This window comes from Sylvia atricapilla, chromosome 5 (assembly GCF_009819655.1).
Source record: "Sylvia atricapilla isolate bSylAtr1 chromosome 5, bSylAtr1.pri, whole genome shotgun sequence".
Lineage (NCBI taxonomy): Eukaryota > Metazoa > Chordata > Aves > Passeriformes > Sylviidae > Sylvia > Sylvia atricapilla.
Window position 1 is genome coordinate 39,399,020 of NC_089144.1, and position 23,199 is coordinate 39,422,218.

At 38.1% G+C, this 23,199-nt stretch overlaps 1 protein-coding gene across 2 annotated transcripts in view; it reads right to left on the minus strand.

Annotated features, from left to right (window-relative positions):
• The window catches only part of PPFIA2 (PTPRF interacting protein alpha 2), a 145,226-nt gene that overhangs the window by 19,163 nt on the left and 102,864 nt on the right, over nt 1-23,199 (minus strand). For both annotated transcript variants that reach the window (XM_066319228.1, XM_066319229.1), the window contains 2 exons: nt 20,649-20,742; nt 844-925 (listed from right to left, as the gene is read on the minus strand). In XM_066319228.1, coding sequence (XP_066175325.1) covers nt 844-925; nt 20,649-20,742 — 176 coding nt within the window. The remainder of the gene's footprint in view (nt 1-843; nt 926-20,648; nt 20,743-23,199) is intronic.

Consider the following 23,199-nt stretch of genomic DNA (forward strand, 5'->3'; position numbering starts at 1 on the left):
TCTTTTTTCTATTGAAGGGAAAAACTCTACAAGGTCTAACTGATGATCAATGGATGATAGCTACAGGAGGCAGGGGAAAAGTTGTGAATAGGTAGAGATGCTTGGTATAGTAAGGAATAATCATTTGTTCCTTGAGCCAATAAAGAGTTTGTATCTGCACTGAAGTGTTACAGCCTTGTCATGTAAAAGGGACTGTGGATTTGTATAAGAACAGTTTTACTTTCTGCCTTCTCCTCTCAGCATCTGTGTAAGTTATTTTTTAGTAGTTCCTTCACCTAAAACATTCATTGATTACTTTTGTCAAAATTGATGACAGCTCTGCTGAATGTTTTTTTCTTCTTGATTTCAAAACCCCTCCAAATAAAGGACTGCTCTCTGCACATGAGATTTCAGATATGAAGGCACTGCCTTTCAGATCAGGGAGATTTCAATCTGGATCTCTCACACTGCAGGTGAAAATGGTCAGAGGAACACTTTTTTTCTCATTATGTTTTTAAAACGCAGAAAGATACACATTCTTTATGTTTATTTAAAATTAGCACATCATTCTACATAAGGTATTTGTGGAGTTCCTAGACATTTAGAGACTGAATAATTCAGAGATTGAAAAGGGATTCAAGTGCATTTCTGGTCCTCATCCCACTGTGTAATTCCGTCTTACTTTTTTCAGCTCCAGTCTCTAATTTACACCATGCAGTGTCAAAACCAACATAGTGCTGATGGCACAGCACACAGGGGGAGAGGAAGAGGCTGTAACAGTCTCTTTTAAAGATTTGCAAGGACAAGCACACTGAAGCAGTCTACAAATGTAACTCACATTTTCAAGTTATGGCCAATACCTACCTCCAGCCAGGCAACCACTGTTGGTCCATCCCACTGCGCAAAAGGCAAACCTTTTCTCCGAGCCTCTTCCAGAAGTTCATGTCTAAAAGTGGATCAAGAAATTGTAAAGATGTGGAGCTATGTGTTGGATAGATGCAATTCTGCCTTTTTGTGAAGGGTAATAACAGTGAAGCACAATGACAGGCGTAGAAAAAGCACAGAACACACCAGTTAACAATGCAGCTGTTTCTCCTATTGAAGAGAAACTCTCACTCTATTCCCAATTCTTCATTTTTCCTGACACCCTTTTAAACATCTAGCAGACAAAAGGCAAGGTTTCTCTCTTTAGCCAATAAAAAAATTGGTATCCCTATAATAAAGTGGTATCAAAACAGATAGAGAAAATGAAGACGAAAGTTTCTCTTTTGGTGAAGAGAAAACAAAGGGACTCCTCCCGAGACTAACACAGCTCTGGTCTGGTAATGATTCAGTAAGGCCCAGAATTGGTAACTTCTAGACATGAACTAATCATGGATGTAATGCAGCTGGATCTGAGAGGTGTCTGTATTTGAAACCCTAAGCCAGCTGTACCAGTGATGCACAATGCTAGGGTCTGCGGAATGCAGCTATTCTGTACCTCAAATATGCCATCTGTGGCTATTTAAGAGTTGATTCTATCTTAAGTAGTTTCATGTTTGCATCTTTTAAATTACTTATTATAAATAAAAGAATTCTACATGGTTTACTGATGTATATATTTTATAGTTACAGAATTGATGTGATTTCTCGATTTTATAAATATACATAGATGTATGTCTATTGAATTGATCAAATACAAATTCAGCTCCTATATCTGCAATTTTTCTGGACTAAAACTGGTGTATATGTAACACATCATTCTCAAAGCTTAATTGATACTTTTAATATGTGGTATTAAATATTTGGTATAGTTTTATATAAACCAGTCAGCTACCAAAAAAATGCTACCAGGAAAATGCTCTATATTAAAAAAATTCAGCTATTTCACCAGACATTTCCACTGTGGTGATGGCATAGAAAAAGCAGTCCTTCAAACATGCTTTTTTTTTCTGGTGTTTAACAACATGTTTTCAGCTGCCTCCTACTGAGCGAAACACAAAAGAATGCTCTCTGCAACAAGCTGTAGTGAAAAACAAATTAGACAAAGACTATGCTAATGTAGTATTAAACTTTTTTTACATTCCCAAAAAAAGAAGAAAAATTTGGAATTATAGCTTCAATTTTGTTCTTTCCTCCTTTATTACTACAGCCTCTGTGGTTCAGTTATCCCTTGACAATTCTTCACTGCCTTAGCAGCCTTTCAAATATATGTACTACAAAATCACAACAGATAAAAGCAATGGAGTGATCTTACTTGTAAGGAGTAGTCCTTTGTGGATTTTTGCATTGTCAAGGGACCACACTGAGAGAACTTGGCTTTAGCAGAACATGGAACTCAAATGAGAGATTTTGCATTCAGTTTTAAATCCCTGGCTCTGAATATTAATAGAAAGGAACCTGCTTTACTTTCTGAGTTTATGCTGTAGCAATATGTAACATTACAAATACTTGGCAGGGTTACTGAAGTTGATCTAGCTTCTCCTCCCACAGCCTTTGCAGCAACCTTTCCTTTGTCATTCAGATATCCCAAGTCACTGTAGAGCCATCTTTGATTTCTGTAAAAGCGTAACCCTCAGTAAAACAAGAAGCTGCTCTCTGGGTACAGAGCACTACATTACCTTCAGCAGCCGATGGGGATGCAGGAATGCCTTACTCTCAGGGAGGCAAGTTGTGAATGCCTATAAAAGGGTAATCACCTGCCTACTTAGGAGAGCAGAATTAAGGCATGGTCAGACTTGGCCACACCCCAGCTACCTGTGGATGAGGTATTTGGGCTGCAGCCCTCCCGTCAGGGTTGGTTCTGCAGGAGCTACAGCAGTGCTGTACCTCCCTCTGGTGCTACAACAGAGTTGCAGGACTCCTACTGCCACCGGGTCTGAGAGCTGGCATGGCCATCCTTAGGGGGAGACAAGCTTTCAGGAATGCCCCTGCCTCACCTGGGCACTTTTGGTGTCCCATGGCAGAGCATGGACTACACAAAACCCTGTACAATGTGCTCTGTCCCTACAACTAGCCCAAGACCGGGGAGCAGCTCCTTCTGCAGCTGGGAACTCCACGGAGACACCATCTAAAGAGGAACCTGATGCCAGAGTTTCCCTTATCTGGGATATTCTCTTCAATCATCCCAGCTGAAAGAGCAGGACTGGCTAACATGCTAAGTAGAAAAGGAGATAATGGCTTTGAGGGTCACTGGCCTTCCTTGCTCATGTTGGTCTCCTGCTCCAAGCAGGAGAGCAGCAGCACCTGGACTACAAGGAGGTGGGGAGGAAGTCTTGGCCTCTTGGATTTGGCGTTAAACCTCTGTGTGGCTTCAGGAACTAAGACGCCTGAAGAAGAGGCTTTGGCAATTTAAGGTCTCACTTCCATGAAAAACTCAGTTCCTTTCTACTGGAATTACAAAGTACATATTTCTAGGGAGTATTCTGTAACTTTGCAATGTTTGTACCAGCTGGAGGCTTGGTGTGGAGGCTTAGAATTACTCCAGTGATTCTCAAACCAATACATTCTCCCAGAGTGGGAAAGCACTTCTGTTCCTTCAGAGGCAGTCTGGCTCAAAGAGCTAAAGGGAAACAGAGCTGTGGTTATTGATTTAGGCTGAAGAAAATGGGGCCAGGCCGGAAATGAGATTCCATAAATATGTGTGTATGTATATATATATATATATATATGCACTATAGCCAAGCCTTCAGTTTGATAAACGTAATCCAAATGGTCTCTGCATGTAAAAGGAAATTGGTCTGAGTTGAAAATGTTTTTAGCATAAAGTTAAAAATCCTGTACTTGGACATGCACATGAAATATAGCCATCACAAGGGTTGTGCCTCACTGATGCTGAAAAACAGTACAAGGACTTTTATAGTATTTTTTTCCCTAAAGAAGAATTTAGTGTTTCAAAACCTATAACTCCTTCTTCAAATGATTCTTATGAACAGCACTGCAATATTAAAGTTTATTGAAATTCTAATTGTTTTTTGGAATATTAGTCTTTGACTATTTAATACAAACTAGGAGATCTGTAAAACCTGGACCTTCAGTTTATAAGTCATAAACTAAACCCAGAATTTCTATTTTTTTGACTTATATATATATTCTTTAGTTGGCAGTCAATGAAAACTCTGATGAATGGTATGTTTTGGGGTTCCTTTGGTAATATGAACTAGCACTATAGAAAAAAATCCACTCTTTCATTAAGTTAAAAGTATCATGTAGGAAAAAATATGCACTGTTTTGACTAATTGTGCAAACCACCTGAAAAATGAATCCAGTGACCTGCCTGTTTTGGAATAGAAAACAATATCTTAGAACGAACAGGATGTTGTCTACAGTTGTCCTTATGGGATAGTCACTGGCTTCCTGAAAACAGAAGAACCTCAAAGTGAAATATCGGTAACTGCAGTTCCATTTTCCTTGCAAAAACATACAGTTGCTCACAGGAGGCAGAAGAGACAAATACTCTAGACCTTATTGCTCCCTCTTCCCTCCATTACAAATACAGGGTTTAGGGGATCATGAAAAGCAGGATACAGCCAGTCTAATATAGAAGGGGAACTGGGGATTTTCCCCTCCTCAGACTTTGTTAGAAGAGTACTACATGCCACTACGTGTCCATGTTGCACTGGCAAGGAGGAAGGGAATTAAAATGCAATTATTTCCATGCTTGCTTAGGTTTTTAGCAGCATATGAAAACAAGCTGATAAGGAAAAATTGACTTTAATTAGGCATTACTAGAAATGCCATTATTTTGCAGATAGGGCTTTAAACCACTTACTACCACTGGAATAAATTCCAAATTAAAGCTATATTTTAAAGATAACATTATTACTGCTAAAGAACAAAATCCTCTTCCTGGAGAAATTATGGGAGTAACTGAAATATGCTATTTAAAATATATCATTACTCTGAGCCTGGTTTTGTAAAGTCTGGAAATTTCGTGAACATCAACTGCTTAACATCCATCCAAAATTTGATAAATACTTTTATTTGTGTGTTTTAGGGAGTGTCCCATAAAGTGGGCTGTTTTCACATTTTTATCAAAGGCAGTAAAGAAGAATCACATAATATCAAGTTGTGTTGTGGAGCTGTCTGTTGGAGAAGCAGAGTTGCCTCCCTAGCACTGACTTCTGATGTTTAATCCTCCCCCAAATGACTTGCTAAAGACACTGTTAGCACTGGGCCATTTGCCTCAGCACTATTCATCCCTGAGCCAGCTACAGCTAACTGCCCAGATCAACCTAAAAATCCGAGAGCACAACTGGCTCATAACATGGGCACTTCTGGATGCTTCAAGAATCCCTTGGACAGGAGAAGTACATGGAAGCAACAGGAAGGCAGAAATAATGAGTGAAAGTATGTTACTATCTTGCAAATCTACTTCATGTGTATTTTCTCTCATACCAGAGAAAGTCTAACTCTGTATCAGAAGCTATCATCAATTCACTGCATAAAGCCCGATGAACTTCATTAAAAACATTAATAAGCTTTAAATAGAATTTGTGTAGCAAGTTAATGCTATCTTGACTTAAAGTGTATCATTCAGTAACATTCAATTTTCTTAACGAAGACAAGGCTGCCCCCCATGAAGCAAACAAGCAGTGACAGCTTAAGATTTCTAACACACATAATGCAAACACTCTGTGCAATACACGACGTCCAGACATTGCCTTGATGAAACGTAAACAGCATTTCAACACAGATCTTCACATTTCTGCAAGTAATAGGATTTACTCTGACATCTAATAGGGTTCATGTGAAAAGACCTCAGGGATATTATACTGCACAAAATTTATAATGTCTCTTAATTAAAACATAATCATATATGTGAGGTAAATTGAAAAGGAGGCACAGTGAAGTCAAGAGCCAGATCATATTTGTAAAACACAAGCAGAATTAATTTAAAAATTTTGGCTAATGGGTAATTTAGACTGTGAAATGGCCTTCAGTCACAGACATTTTCTCAAACAGAAAACAGATTGAAGTTTTTACCTAGCAGGTCCTCTGATTATTGACTGACATTATTATGATTATTATTATCACCAATATTAAAATGTTGAATTTAAAACAAAGTACTGTACATGATAGGTTTCTAGAAGAAACCCAGACAGAAAAGATAGACCAAATATGCTGCATTTATCTGAGTAATCCTATGATTTCAAGGTTCAATGAAACACATCTGCTGCTTGAAATCTAACACACATTCAGAGTCTGAAAAATACAGGCGACGTGCTTTCTAATGAATTAAACTTGATTTGGATTTTATCCTTTCTATTTTCATTTGCTAAGTATTTAAGACACGCCAGAATCCTGTAACTCAGGACATTGCATGAAAAAATAAGAGTGTAATTTGTGTAAATTAATAATATCTAATAAAAATAACAAGCTACATTTTATATATATGTATTTTTCTTCAAGATTATAAATGGATTTAAAGTAGGAAGTTGAGTGGGTGGTTGGGGAGGGACTTAAGACTTCATATTGCCAGACAATGCAGATTCAACTTAATCTGAAATGATCCAACTGATTTAAAGACTGCACTAATTAAAACAATGCCAGATCCTGTTTGAACTTTGACACATAAGTGATCTGCATTTTAAATGATTTGAAATCTTCATTCTCCTTTTTGATATCAAATATCAGATCAGACTGGAAACAATGGATAAAATTAAATTTCCAATGTTTTACAGAATATTTTGTATTCTACTTTAGGGAGTTTTCAGAAAAAAAAAAAGGACTGAAATACAGAAATCAAGATGCCACTAATAAACAGAATGTTTTAAATCTATAAAATAAGGAAGTATAAATTTCACAGTATCCCAGATCACACAGAATAACAGTGCTATGGATATTCCATGTTAGGTGTATGTTTAAGCTGCATGCAAACTGAAGGGCATTCTTTTTTTCTGAAGATATTTATTCAGCTAAGTGAAGCACATTCAGGAATGGTTAAGACAGACCCTGAAACTAGAGCTTCAGAGGGCTAGTGTTAAAAACCAAATAAAACAGCTGTGAAATAAGCAGACTTGCATAATACAGACTCCTGCAATCTTGTGTGTATTGTACTACATTAGAGGCCCTCAGTGTTCCAAGGCTGATCAAATGTTATCAAGTCTATTTTTATAAAGCAATTTCATAATCATATACTCTAAATTAATGTGGTAACCCTTGTTCTCTAAGTTTTATACACTTTCACCTCCTGGAATTTCTTCATTAAGTCTGCAAATTTTTATTAAAAAAGAAATAGCAACTCTACAATAGATAAGGAAGAGATGAAGATTTTAAACTTGATATCGAGTTAACAATTACAAAAACCAAAACAAACAAGAAAATGAACTGGTGAAAAAGAAAACAGTAAAATTATATGCACAAATTAAATATTTTTGCATATATGTTTGCTTTGAAACAGCATGAGGGTTCAAACAGAAAAAAAAAATTGTGTACTCTGTGAGTCTTCTGTGATTTAATTTAATAGAATTTATGCCTTAACAGCATTTGGTAAATTCATAGCTTTTTCACTGACTTCAACTGTCAAATGTTTTTGGGATTCTGGACTTTAGACCTCCTAAAATGTGTTAGTTTTTTTAAAAAAAAAACAGAACTCGTCTCCAAGTAGTTAACTCATTCTGTTAAGCACTTCAGGAACAAGTCCTGACCTAAATTTGTGTATGCTTTCAAGGTTTACTGTTATTCTGAATACTTTGAAAGCTTTAATGTTTTTTTGCAGGGATTCAGTTTCAGTTTTCTGCGTGGATTTGTTACATAAGATTCACGGAAAAACAAAAAAAGTAGGAATAAAACATAGAAAATAAACATGGTGCTGAAGATTAATATGTTCAGCAGCCATGGCATTTTAACTTACCCAGATATGCTTTTCATGAGATGAAGAGAGATGAATGGAAAAAAAAGCACATAAATGTTAATGAACATATAGTAGTCCATAAAAAAATAAATAGTATGATAGATAAAAAAATATCACCATTATAACTTTCTAGCTGGTCTTTCAATGCTTTAGAAAACTTAAGTGCTCTTGTGAGGAACAGATGAAATTGTCAAAATGAGGTTTTCATTAAACTCATGTTGGCCATTTATTAGGCACCACTCAGCACAGCACATCTTCCATCTACAATACATATTCATGCCAAAGATCTGTAAACACTGCAAATGTGGAGTAGGTTTTCAAATCAAAGCTTTTTGCTTTGATTTGAATAATTTCATAAGGGTTTTGTGTAACCCCAAAAATCTTGATTGGATTAAACTTTCTACATCATCCATTAATTGCCATCATAAAAAAAGAAAATTATAGGCCTGAATGAAACCCAGACACCTCAAAATATTACATTTTATTAACAAATTATTTACAGAGATTTAGAAATACTTGTAGACATACTTGTAATAAAAGGGAGATGAAAAACCTTTGCTGTGATTAACTAAGAGGTTGCAGACATTTCAGTCAGTTCAGAAGGGCACTGTTTTTGAGAACTTAAATTTTGTTTTCATGTGTGCAAGATCAGCAGAACAGCTGGGAGAGAGGAGAGAGAGTGCAACACAGAAAAGTAGATGAAAACAAATGACAAATTTATACACAGAAAGTTTAAGACATGAAGATTAAGGAAGGGAAGGATAACAAAGGTATGTAATATAAGTAAAATACTAGAGAACTATTACAAAATTACCGAATCTGATGGAAGTAGCACTAGAATTGAATATGCATTTATGATTCATACTCACTTTCCACTGAGCTAATTGTAAAGACTGATGTGATCACCTTTGCTGAAAAAGCTTTTAATTTTGAGCCTTATGGAGTATATTGAACCAGAACTGTTATTTGTCACATTTTCCACTGAGTACTCCTTTGGGTATGTGTAGACAGAAACAGGGGGATTGATTGGAATGCAAGTAATTTTCTTGTAGTTTTAATGAGCTGGTAGTTTGCAGTCACTTGGGGATAGTTTACAGGACCTGAAGGCCATGATAGGAGTAGAAGATCAAGGGACAATCCACCACTTCCTGAGCATCTTGTTGGAGAATAATAAAATACTGCAGGGAAAAATGGACCTTTAATTCTAGGGTTTACGTTTAGGTTGTTTTTTGTTTGTTTGTTTGTTTGTTTGTTTTTTTTACCAAGACAACAAATTCATCACCATTTTATTACATATTCTTTAGACATATATTAATATAAAAGTTAGAATTTTTTGCTGTGCTGTGTTATACCAATTCTTCCTTTAAATCCTAATTCTACAGTTAATCTGATAGGATACTTACATCTGCTGGAGAGAGTTGTTTAGAAAGCCAGCCTCATCATCAGGTTATAAGCTTATATTTATCCAGAAGTTCCAAATTGCAATGGATAGACTTATATATGTAGATAAGATAGGGACTAGAGCCTTGGGGGTTTATGTTTGATTAAAAAGTTGTAATTTTCTGATACAAATTCTCTTATCTTTTATGAGCAAGAGAATTTTAAAAACTTGGCAAAGGATATTTTTTTTTTCAAAAAACCATTATTTTTTAAAAAGCATTATTAATTTTTTAAAAATAAAAATAATTATTAAAATTAGTTCTTTTTAAAGCATTATTTTTTAAAAGAAAGTATTTTAAAAATATAAGTTATACATGGAATAAAATATGTTGCATCATCTTTTCCATCATCACAATAATTTAAGTAAGGTTTACTAATCCTCTGCAAAATAAATACCCATTTATATTTTAGCACTTGCAGTGCTAAAAAGGCTCCGAGTATCAATGTAAGAGCAAGACACATTTTTAGTACTGCGAAAGCTTTGACTAACTAATGATTTGAAAGTGTTCCAGTTAAAATATTTGTTAAAGGAATTAAGTTTAAAAAAAAAGCTCATCTTTATGTGTCTCAAAGACTAGACACTGATCCAGCCAAGAGAAAAGCACACTGCACACAGCAGACAATCTTAAATTGCATATCAGAATATTGAACACCTCTCCCTCCTTCACCAGAATGAGAAAACAGAAACAAATTTTGCTAGAAAGGGAGTAAAAACTTAAGCTCAGTCTAAAAGCTACTAATGAGATCAGGGAGTTTTTCCACAGATGAGGTAGGAAGGAACGAAATTAAATGCAAAACTTGAATTTTCTTGAAGATCCAGAAAATAAAAAATTTGGGGTGAAAAAGACTTAAGAGCTACACCTTAAGAGCTACATCAAAAAATAAATATGTTTAAGATACAATGGTGTTTAATAAGCATTAAGCATATAGGAACATTAGGTGGATGGCACAGAAAAACAACCTAATTAATCCAATTGGATTAATTTTTCTAAAATGCGTGCAATTAAAAAAATGATCAGAAACAGCTATCTGCATCCTGCAGAGGACAGAAATTATTTGTAGTCACAAATACACTGCATCAAATTCTAATTGCCCTTGCACACATGAAACCTAATTAATTAGCCTAATTAAAGGAGCATCATGTGGATTCAAAAGCAATTACATGAGAACTGCAGTGTTTCAAACAAAATAGTCCACAATATTCCACAAAATATAGGGTTTTTTTCAAGTTGCCTGTTGACAGAGATCTAAAACTTGGATTTGCCCATTAAAAAATGAAAGTGTGTTTATCAAATGCACTTATCAATATTTATAATTCTTTTTCTCTCCCTAGGTAGAAAGAAAGTCAATCCAACACGCTTCTCTGTTCATATGATGTTCCTGCCGTTTAACACATAAATCACAGTAGTCAGCTGAGACTTAACAGCACTGCAATTCTCTCTGGAAAGTTCATTATAAGGCTATGAATACTAAGAAATTCTTTTTATACTGTGATTTTACATATGAGAATTGCTTAGGTCTTGATTTTACAAGTGTTTATTTGTGTATGTAAGCACATGTATGTGTCCTGGCACATCAAGGTCCTTCTGCAAGGCACTTGAATCCAAGAAGTCGTATCTGGCAAACAAAAACCTGTAGGTCTGGAGTAAATCCCCCGCAAAGACAGGTTCTAGGGAAAGAATGGTTTACTTTGGTTTTCTTTGGAAAATATAAACCTCACATTCTAAGCTTGTTCTGGAAATACGGAATTAATAGATTATTCTCCAGAGTCAAATCAAACAAAACTGAAGAAAAAAGTGAGGCTGAAGTGCTGCTCTTGACTCATATTAATGAACTGGGGGATTTATCAGCTTTGGGACTCGGGTCCTGCCATCATGATCCAGAATAGCTGGTTTGCATTCCTTTTCAGGGCTTTTTGTAATAATTTGTACAAAATATTATAAAATAGTATTTCAGTGGGACTGCTGCAGAAGGGATGGCACTTGCCCATTTCCCACTGTACTAGCAGCATGCACAAGGTCAAATCCACCTCTGAGTGGCAATCAAGGACTACAGAACCCTTAAATGCCCCTCAAACCCTGCCTTACGGTGGGGCCTTACAGGGGATACAATCAGCACATGCTGTGAAATGTCAGTGACTATGACCAATCATTACACACTTTCAGGCAACATATGACACATATATGTCTTGTTTTTCTTCAGGGAGCTGCTTATTTGCTGCTGCTTTGCATATTGTTGCAGATCAAATCAAACATTACATTTGAGAAGCATTCCTGGCCCTTGGAGCTGTACTACATTGTACAAAGCAAGACTCTCTAGAGCTGTATTTGCCACCAGTGAAGCTTTTAGCTAAGGGCAATTTGACATCATTCCTGAGCAAAACTGGGGATAAGGAGAAAACAATTGAAGCTCACTTGCATGGTTATAGCAAAATTGGAGGCAAATACAACTCTATTCCTTGATATAATTTTGTTTGGCTGAGCTCATTGTTAAAGAATATTTTCATAAAGGGCTCAAAGTATGGCATTTTAGTAAGAAAGACAGTAAAACATTTATACAGCTTCTCTTAAGTGCCTTAATTACCTGAGATGAGGTCAGTGGAGATATGAATTTTTAAGGGCAATACAGTTTATTTTAGCCACAGTGTTACCTACTCGTTTTTTGATGTATGAATTGTCTTGTGGGACACACACTGATCAACCTCTGCTGTTCCAGAGGACCCTATGACTCTACCTGAACCTTTCAGGAGGCTTTTCAAGTTGCAATAGAAACTGGACTGACTTCCTGTGCTGGGTCCTGACTTGGATTATCATGACAACCCTGCGTAAATGCCAAGTCATTGTGCACAGTTTGCACAACACTCACAGAGGACGATGTCATGAGCATATCGGATATTGTATGCACAGTCACAGAGAATGGTAGCTGGAGTCAACTACAAAATTCAGAATTGGAAATTAAGTAACTGTTTTCCAGAGGGAGACTGGAAATCACCAGGGGAAAAAGTACTTAGAGAAAAGCTCCATTCTTCATTTTCTGATGAGTTTCTTCTGAAGACTTTATCTTAAATAAAAGGTATGGTTTAGAGGAGTGCAAACTATTTAAATCATTGAGGGGTTCAAATGAACGAGACTGTGACAGACGGTTACCTGTGCCATTAATAATTCTAGTCCTAAACCCTCATTTTCTTGAAAAAGTTATGCTTTAGGCAAACAGGCTCTGAAAATTCTGGCAAAAGGCCGAAGATTCTATATACAAAACATAACCACATTTTATATAGGACAAGGGAAGTGAAATACAAAATCTAGTTTAAATAATAAAAATTAAGCACATATACACCCCAACATCACTTAATTTCACAAAACAATGAATAGCATTTCTTAGGATTAGCATTGCCTAAACACTTTAAATACCCCTTACCTTCATCTTTCATTTCCTAGAAGTGCATGCTCAATTTACAAATATTAAGACCTAAGAAGTTTCAGTATTAACCAGAACTGTCATTTTTCTAATGTCTGAGAGCAAATGTCTATGGATGAGTCAGGCAACTTTAATGAATCTTTTTCACATATAAGAGATGTTTGGTATAATTTAAAAATTCCACACAGCTTTTTTAATTTCTTTTTGATGCCTTAGGAGCAAGACTTGTTCTTGATAGAACTACTGTAATAACCAAATTTTGGATGAATAGAGACTCTTGTTGGAGGTTTTTAAATGTATAGCATATCATTGAGACAAACTGTTAATTACATTTTAATGATGTCTAAGCAGTCAATTGAAACTGAAAGAAATTTTACATGTAAATAGCATCATCTAAACAAGAGGCACAGAAACCTTGAAATTTAGGTTAATGACACTATAATCACCAGAGAGAGAATTGGTCTCCAGAATTACCATACTCATTAAACTTTTCAGAGTGAAATGTATTATTCAGTTCCTGATTCCATGCAAACAAATTGGCCTAAAGCACTATAACACACTGCAGTGTGTTCCTAGCTCCATGGGGGCCAGAGTCCATGCAATGCTTGCTTGAGGGAGCAGCTCCCCAGGCCATCTGATGGACCATCAGAACCTGCTGCTGCAGCACCTGGCAATTTGAAATGTCATGCATCTTCATCCCTGGGGAAGGGGCATCCTTCTGGAATTACTGATGAAATTAAATATATTCAAAAATGTAAAATGAGAAATCTAGCATTTTTAATATTTCTCAGTTAAGAGATATCATGGATATAATTTTAACAGGAATCTGTTATTTTGTAATGACTTCTATCCAAACTAAATCAAAGCTAGTAGCAGAGCCTGGTGAAGATGGTGGCTACTCTCACAGTACCCATATGTTGATCACAGTGATTAATCTGACCTTTGTTTCAGCAAGGGGAGAGCCCTTGCTTTCCTGCACCAGAACTACAACTCAACTCAGATGTTTTCTGAGCTGTTACTATGGCTGAAAGTCATTTCACCTAACTTGCATATGTCAAAAGAAGAACAGTTTCAGTATGTGATATTATTATACCTGTTTTATAGAAAAGAGAATTGATTCTGGCATCACTGTTTCAAGGTTTTTTGTATTTTTGAGGGTTTTGTTGCAAAAGTGTTTTTGTTTGTTTGCTTGTTTTGAGGTTGTTTTTGGTTTTGTCTGTTTTGGCTTTGGGTTTTATTTTTTTAAAGGGAGTGACAAAGCCAGCATAAGTAAAGCTCTCTCAGACCTGAAATGTAATACCGAATAGTAATCTTTAGCCTACCCTTTACCTATCCTATTGGTGGATTTGGTTCTCTTGGGATTTTATATCCTAATCCAAGTCAGTTAGAAATGCTTACAGGGTGAATTGCTCTGCTCTGTGTTCCAGTGACTGTGCTCACTGATTCTGCAGGGTTTGTAGAGCGGTTTTGTTTAGCAGTAAAAGAGGAATCAACCACTTGGATGTAAATCATACTGCTATAGATCTTACTGCTACCACATGAGATAGGAAATTACTTTCAGACTTCTCTTATTAAGTCTTATAAAGACCTCCCACACATCTCTGCCAACATTAATGTTACATAGCACAGTACTCTCATTTGCACTACACTGTTCAGTAGTTGTGGGAAGCCTGCCTGAGATGTGGCTGCGTGAGAAAGGACATAGCAGCCAGATTCAGCTAATCTCTGTGTGAGAAACTAGGCGTACGTGACTGAAGCAGGGCCAACAGTGCCCTTGAAACACAGGTGCAGAGATACCAGCTGGGTTGTTGAGAATAGTTGGTATGCAGTAAAGAAAATTAACGAGATGGGAACTTGGAATCGCAAGGCTAGTAATAGAAAACAAAGCATTAGTGTTAGACCCAATCCTGAGCTTAGATTTTGCAATATGCATGAGCTAATTATTGTGTGTATAAAAGACCACTGGTTTTACAATAAAGCGAGACCTGTTGACCATGACAAGATGAGACATGTCTCCCATCTTTTCCAATATCTGGTGACCCCTGGACGTGATACGCTGCGTCCCTCCCTGCAGGAGTTGAGAAAAGATGATGGGTTCGGATTCTGCAGCAACCAGAATGGTATAAGGGCAATAAGCGAGGAAGCCCCGACCCTGAGTGATCGTAACGACGAGCTCAGCCGATACGTGCCGCCGACAGCCTTTTGGAGAGTTGCAACAGCGCTGACGTGAGTATGGATAGGCAAGCGGCATATGAGTTATTTACCGCCTGCTTAAGGCAGAGGCGGATACAGGGTATCGACCTGGATAAAGAATTACCTTCACTTTTGAGACACGGGGAGTCTTATGGGTTTTTTACTAATCCCCACACAGTGCATGAGTTGTCGGAATGGAGAAAGTTCGGAGATAGGTTGTGGGAGTTGACCTTGGAGGATAATAAACCGGCTAAAAAGATTGGAAAGCTCTGGCGGGTAGTGCACAATGAGCTGTTATTAATGCAGGCAGAAAAAAGAGCTGCAAAAGAAGTCAAAGCCGCTCAGGAACGTAATTATGCCTATGACTCCTCGCGGCAACATCCTAATACCCCCAACCCTCCTGCCTTCACCACGGTTACCTTGCCTGCTCCACCGGCCCCTGCTGGAGCCGCGCCATCGGCACCTCCCCTAGACGAGAGCTACGAGCACTCCCCTGAGCGCACCCCTGTCCCTGCCGGTGCTTCAAGCCATCTGCCTACCCCCCGCAGTCAGGAGCCTATCCCTGGGGCGGAATCCGACCTAGCGGAGGCCCTGGCAAGGCAGCGGCGTGAGTTATGGGTATCGCTGGCCCGCCAAGGTGCGGAAAGTGGGGACAAAGGGTTGCTGGAGGTTGCCTCTCAATGCCTGGCGTGTCCGGTGGTGTTTACCCAAAACGCAGCTGGAGGTCTGACGGCAAATCTGAGCGCGCTTGACTGGAAGCTGTTAGCACAATTGCGTACTACAGTGGCACAATACGGTGTGAACAGTGAGCCGGCAAAGCAGATGCTTGAATATCTTTTTAATGCGTATTTGCTTCTGCCTGGGGATATTAGGGGTATAGCTAGATTGATCTATTCACAGCATCAGGTTATGTTGTTTGGTGCGCATTGGCAGGCAGAGGCTCAGGCATCTGTGGCGGTACAAAGAGGACCGGGTGATCCTTTGCACGGAATAACAATAGATGAGCTATTAGGTCTCGGCGCATTCCTTAGACTAGAAGCTCAGGTGTTAATGGGCCCCAATAAAGTCCGTGAGGCAATGGAGGTAGCGCGTAGGGCTATGAATAAGGTAAAAGATCCTGGGGGAACGCCTATATACATGGGCATTAAACAAAGTAGGGAAGAGTCGCTGGGTTCGTTTGTAGATAAGGTGGCCGAGGCTATAGATAAAGCGGGGGTGCAAGAGTTTATGAAAGGGGCATTACTGAAGCAGTGTATATTACAGAATGGGAACGCACAGACTCGCTCATTAATAAATACTATGAATGGAGACTGGACCGTTCCCTTGTTGCTTGAAAAGGCTGCCGGCATGCCATCTGGCTCTCAGGCATTTTTAGTGGAGGCAATTAAGCAATTAGGTTTAGGGCTCCAGGAACAGGCAAAAACATCACAGAATCAGGTCATGGCTGCCCTTGCACCTCTCCAAACTGCAGCGGCCGGTATGGCTTGTAACCGCACCGGTCAGGTCGGCTCTCGCATGAAGTGCTTATCTAACACCCACAATACTGCTACATGCCGCCATAAGCAAGAAAACGCGAGACACAGCGCGAGCAGCAGCCGCGCCGGGATACAAGTAGCAGCTGCAATGCCATCCAACAGCTCCGACCAGCCACAGCCGGGAGCCTCGGTCTGGACCTAGCAGCCGCAGTAGAGGTTACGCTGATGACACCTCACCCACAGACTGTTCCTACGGGAATCTTTGGACCTATAATCATAGAAGGCAATCAAGTCGGTGGACTGATATTAGGCAGATCATCAGCTTCGATATCCGGACTATTTATCCTGCCTGGATTGCTGGATGCTGATTACAGCGGAGAAATCATGGTCATGGTACATACCCCTTTTCCACCTTTAAAAATCGCCAAGGGTCAGAGATTGGTTCAAGTGGTGCCCCTACCACAACTCGCGAAAGCCCTCCCCCCGATTCAACCAACACCGCGGGGGAAAAAGGGTTTCGGAAGCACCGGAGGACTTGTCTTGTTAACCGTGGATCTTTTGTCCCGGCCTAAAAGACAGCTGCAGCTACGATTTAAGGATAAGACTGTGGAGTTAACTGGACTGTTGGATACGGGCGCGGACTCAAGTATAATTTCTCCGGACTACTGGCCACAGAACTGGCCCTTACTAGCCTCCTCAACGACAGTCACAGGTATAGGAGGCATGACGTTAGCCAGTAAAACACCTACTGGAAATCAGACTTTTCCCATAATTGTTAATGCCACTATAGCTGCGTATAGAAATGTTACTGCTTGGTGTAACTACACTAGCACGAATGTTTCTCGGTCATCTAACACTCCGATTGCTTTGCCAAAAGGGATATTTTTCATTTGCGGGGATAGAGCATGGGCTGGTATTCCATCAAGGATAGAGGGTGGTCCGTGTACATTAGGAAGGTTGACCCTATTGACACCTAATATGACCATGATCTTACACAAATACAGAAATCACATGCGATTGAGGTCAAAACGAATGACACACGCATACACCCCAGAGTGCAGAGATGATGTAACGTTCTGGTCCCCGGGTGAAATCATTGCAATATCATTTTTTGTCCCTCAAGCAGCAGCTGCTCGGGCTTTAACATTGTTGGATAGGATGGCCTGTTGGCTGGCTAAACAAACTAATGCTACTTCTAAGGCCATTTCAGACCTGCTGATCGATGTGGATTCAGTGCGGCATGCGTCCCTCCAAAACAGAGCAGCTATCGACTTCCTGCTGCTGGCTCAAGGACATGGATGCGAAGAGTTTGAAGGGATGTGCTGCATGAACTTGTCTGATCACTCAGTCTCTATCCATGCTCAGCTTTCTAAGTTGCAAGAACTAACCACACATCTACAGAAATCCACAGGCTTTGGACTTGATGATTGGTTGAAAGGACTCGGTTTTGGCCCTTGGATAACTTCATTGCTGCAACATGGAATAATCTTGCTAATTGTTATTGTAGCTATCTTATTGCTTTTGCCATGTCTTATAAAATGCTTGCAACGCATGCTTATGAACATGATTGATGGTGGTGGGAAACAACTTTTGTTAGCACAAAAAGAAAACGGGGGAAATGTGGGAAGCCTGCCTGAGATGTGGCTGCGTGAGAAAGGACATAGCAGCCAGATTCAGCTAATCTCTGTGTGAGAAACTAGGCGTACGTGACTGAAGCAGGGCCAACAGTGCCCTTGAAACACAGGTGCAGAGATACCAGCTGGGTTGTTGAGAATAGTTGGTATGCAGTAAAGAAAATTAACGAGATGGGAACTTGGAATCGCAAGGCTAGTAATAGAAAACAAAGCATTAGTGTTAGACCCAATCCTGAGCTTAGATTTTGCAATATGCATGAGCTAATTATTGTGTGTATAAAAGACCACTGGTTTTACAATAAAGCGAGACCTGTTGACCATGACAAGATGAGACATGTCTCCCATCTTTTCCAATAAGTAGTCTTGCACCTATGGTGTGTATGGCAAAACTACTTCCAGAGGGAATTAGGCATTGTTAAGAACTGGTACAAAGGAATGTGACTTACTGCAACAAACTTCATTTAAATTACTTTCTAGACTGTCTCAATTTAATATTTTCTAAGGTAAGACATGCAAATAAATGACTGATATTCAAGAACCAACTGGACACAATCCTGTGCCATGTGCTCTGGGATGAGCCTGCTTGAGCAGGGAGGTTGGACCAGATGACCCCCTGTGTTCCAACCTGACCCATTCAGTGATGCTGTGACTGCATTTCTGACAAGGAGGTGTTAATTCTCTTACACTCTATTGACAGCTTGGCACTCTAACAACTACCACAATACAGTAGAATCTCCTCTATATCTCTATACAATACATCATATTTTTTCCCTGTATTATGGTTCCTCTAAAATGATGTAATATATACATACATATATATGTAAACTAGCAATGTATGTTAACCTTTCTGCAGGAGGATTCTAAAGGGAGAAACTATGAACCTAGGTAACCCTAAAAGGAACAGGGGAAAAATTAAATTTCTTCATGACATGGTTGCAGAACATATACTTTAGATAAATAGACAGTTCAGACTAATAGAATAGTCACAGTCACAAAGGAAAGATTCCTTTCCTTCCAGCAGAGGACATTTTGATTATATCTCATCTGTAAGGAACCAAGGACAGACAGACACAGGAGAAAAAAAGGAAAGACTTGAAAAGCAGAAAGCATGGGATTGATTGTGTAAGATTGGACAGAAAATTACTAATAGATTCTCTGCCCACCCGTTATTTACAGACCCAAATGCTGGTAGGCAATCTACAGATGAAGTAGTCATGTCATGTTTGCAGCTGTGTGTGCCAAGTCTTATGTTATTTCATCCAGGGTAAAGAAATAACACATAAGAAAGTGAACCATATGAACACATTTGTCCCTTCAAAATGGTTTCAATACTGTGATAAATTCAGGCCTCCTAACTGGAAGGTACATTGAAGTTTAAAAAAAAAAAAAGCTGCTGAAAATTAAATTACATTCTTTATGAATGGTAATGATGGCCTCAAAGATGCTTTCTAGATTTAGTAAAAAAATGCATGGTAATATAATCTACATCCATCCATTTCTAAAATTACTGACTAGTGATAAAAATTTTTAGATAAGAAATACAGGAACAAGACTCATCAACTGTAACATCCCTGTGAATGCTATAGTGAATTTCTTAATTGAATTTAAAACATTTCTTCTCTTTCAGCTAGCACAGTGAGTACTTCTCTCTCTTTAATTGCTAAATTGAGGCTAATTTAAACAGAATGCTTGCATTTGTACATGACATGGATGTGTACATTTAAAGTTATATTTCATCAAGCACTTGACAGGAAAGTAGTGATTAAAAATATTCAACTTAAAAATTTAAAGAGAAGCTCAAACATTATCTCTAGATTTTTTTAGATTAGAATTGCAAATTCTCTTGAAACTCAGCAAAGAAATCTTAGAAGGATGAAACAAACCTGAAACCCCAGAAAATTTAAAAAAATTAGGCTTTCAGAATCCAAATAATAGCATCAAAGTTAATCGCTATAGATGAAAAGTAAACCTGTTTGTTTACAGAATGAAATTACAAATCCATTTTTAAGTATAATCTTTTTCTCTGACACTCTCTAATTACATGGGAAGTGCAATGCTGCCAAGAGGTTTCTTTTGTGTTTGCCGCCTTATTTTATTAGTTCTTCATAGCTCCTGGCAGCTGCTATGAGTCAGTGTACTGTTTTTACAAGGAGGTACTTGAAAGACAGCATTAAATTATTATATAATTGATGCAAACAAAAAGCTAAGTTGCTTTTTGCCTGTATTTGCTGACAGGCAAAAAGAAAGTGAAGCTGCTAGGGTTTATAGGGAACATTTGACATCTAGAAACAGAAATTACACTCTGTTCACTAAGTAATGCCAAAAAGCTTTTTCACCCTTTCGAGAAAGAAAATCTACATAAGGAATCATTAAATACATGTCTGTCTTTTAAGAATTTTACAGAAGGCAAAAACCATAGGATTAATGACAATGTGAAATGGAAAAATGTCTCTGATAAACCTATGCTCTTTCACAAATGAAATAATATTGTACAATTGACAGACTCTGACTATTTTCCCCTATATTTTAGATGCATTAAAAAATTGTATGCTGGAAAGAAACACCACTGCTAAAATCCCATAGTCCTGCTTCCCATTCCACATTTGAGTAAAACAATAAAAGTCCTGATATTTGGGTCAAGTTTCAATCAAAAAGTCACATTAAAAAAGTACTCACTTTTTCTTTAGCCTTCTGTCCTTTTCTGCTTGTGTTCCAAGTTTGCCTAATCCCAGAGATTCCTGAGCTGCTGCCTCTGTTTCAATGTAACCTCCTGGAAGAAAAACAAACAAATCCCCCACCATATTTTTTCTCTTCCTGTTGTTCCCCTCTTCAACCCTTAAATTCCCCTCCCACCCACAATCATCATCTACATTTGCTTTCTTAAGCTCTGACATCTGGTGTTTGTGGAGAACATCTATCACCTGCTGAAGTAAATTCTGACAAGCATTTACTACATGGGAAAGAATAGTAGAGAAAAAAATGTTTTTTCCTCCTTGTGTTTAGCAGAAATGTATGACAAGAGCACCCTTACCTCCTTTGCCTCTTTTTCTTTGCCTCCTAAGGCTTAGTCTTGTGGTGCTAAGTAAGCAATGCTCTCACCATTTTTTAAACTTGAGAAGTGTACAAATGAAATTACATTCTTTAGATCTATCTCTACCATAATACAGCATCACCTATTGCAACAGTGCTAAAGTCCTCATTTTGCTCTGGTAGAGTCTTAGATGTCCTTATCCCTGCAAACTCCCAGAGATGACAGAGAGAATCTGTCAGAGAAGTAAAAAGCCTCCTATATCTCCCTCGAGGTATCTTGTAGGCACCTAAATCCTGTCAAAGTCAAGGGAACTTGAATAACTTACACAGAGTGACAAAGGAAGCTTGCAGTAAGCAAGGAGATGTGGACCAAAATAAAATAATTTCATAAACTAAGGGCATGACTGTTATGATCCACATGGCCACTGACATGACCTTCTTAGTGCAGAAGTGGAAAATGATCTGACTTTTTTATTGCTGCCCTGATTGAAGAAGAGGGGACCTGCTCATGGAGCCCAGTACAGTCTCCTGGCTCTGGCTTCACAGTGTCCTCTCACTCCCACTTGGATGTGTACAGACAGAGGCGCTGCAGCACTCATTTGGAGGCTGCCTTCCCCTTGTGCTCCAGTCTGGAAGGTGTGCAACTGGCACAAGAAAGAAGACAACAGTATGGTAAAATGTTGCTGATTGACTCTAGAAATGGAAAATGACAATTTCTCTTTTCACAGCTAATGATAGTGAATAATTGTATAGTGGACACTGGCATAATAAAAAAAGCACAAAATGAATTAAAATATTTCTGTCTTAATATGTTGTTTTTAATAATAAAATAATTCATATATGTTATGTAGTGAAATAGTGCTACAGCTTTTTACAAGTTAGATTTATGTGTACCTCAATCCAGTGAGAACAAAACCTACTACTGCATCATGCCTATGACATAAACTTAGAAAAGCTTGGGTTTAAACATTTCTTTTAAAAGAGGTGCTGTTTTAACACTCCTGTTTGTCTAGACAGATTTTTACTTTATTAAAAGGACACTACTTCTGCAAGTCTCACAATGAGAATGATCTAAATTCATCTCATGTATGCAGAAAACATGAACATATACTTTTTTATTTCATCGGCCTGTCCAAGTCTTAGAGAATCTCATTGAGTGCTTCTCACTGTCTCTGGATTACATTTATCGTTCAGCAAACAACCAACACACCACACCTTTCTTGAGAGAGCAGCCCTTAGTATGTTGGATAGAGACAGGATGAGTGCAATGCAATGAGGGTTCATTATAGATTGGAGAGTAGTTTGGGCATAATGCATTTCTCCATTCTCCAAATACATCTAGGCTTTGAAAAACTGAGCGTACCTTCTATTGGTCTGTCACAATAAATGTTTCCTAACAAGCTGAACTTTCCATTTGCCATGCAGATCATCTTTCTTGGGCAACTCTAAAAATGCCTGGAATGCATTCTTAGTTTTAGGGTCTAGAATATTTAAATTGTAACATGAGAAGAATACTTAAGTGTCTAATGTCGTGTTTGTCAAGTGAGAGAAGACTGGAAAAGAAGGAAAGAAGGAAAGAAAGTCCACTTGTGTTTCCTGTAGCATTCCTTTTTCCTTAACTTAGAGAAAACTTGAACAATCGAGAAATCTTGAATCTCAATTCTAAGAAAGATCTCCTAAAGCATGAACATTTGGCTTGGAACAATAGTACTGATGGTTTAGCAGAGAAGGTAAAATTATAAACTAGTAAAAGTATAAACTAAAATTATGACAAGTTTAGGAGCTGAACAGGAATAATTTCAGGGTTTTGCAAGGGACACAGAGCATGGCTCTGTTGAAGTTAGTAATACAAGTCTGGAGGTTTCAATATTGTTTCTTAAATAGGAATACATACATACGTGCTTTTGAAGAAAAAGGTATTTTCCAGATTAAAAATGTAAGAAGCATATGTCTGTATTAAACTAGAGTGTTTAATTTAAGCAAGCAAATAAAATACATTCTTTTAATGATTTTGCAATATGTATTTAGGTTATGAAAACCATACAAATATTTTGCAGTGCCACATAGTACAATAGGACTTTCTATATAAATTTCTGTCATGTAGTATCTTACCACAAATAGAACTCCTAATTATGCAGCTGCACAGGTAAGCACATCAGTTACGAAATTGAGTCAAGTATTACCAGGACTGCTCTTT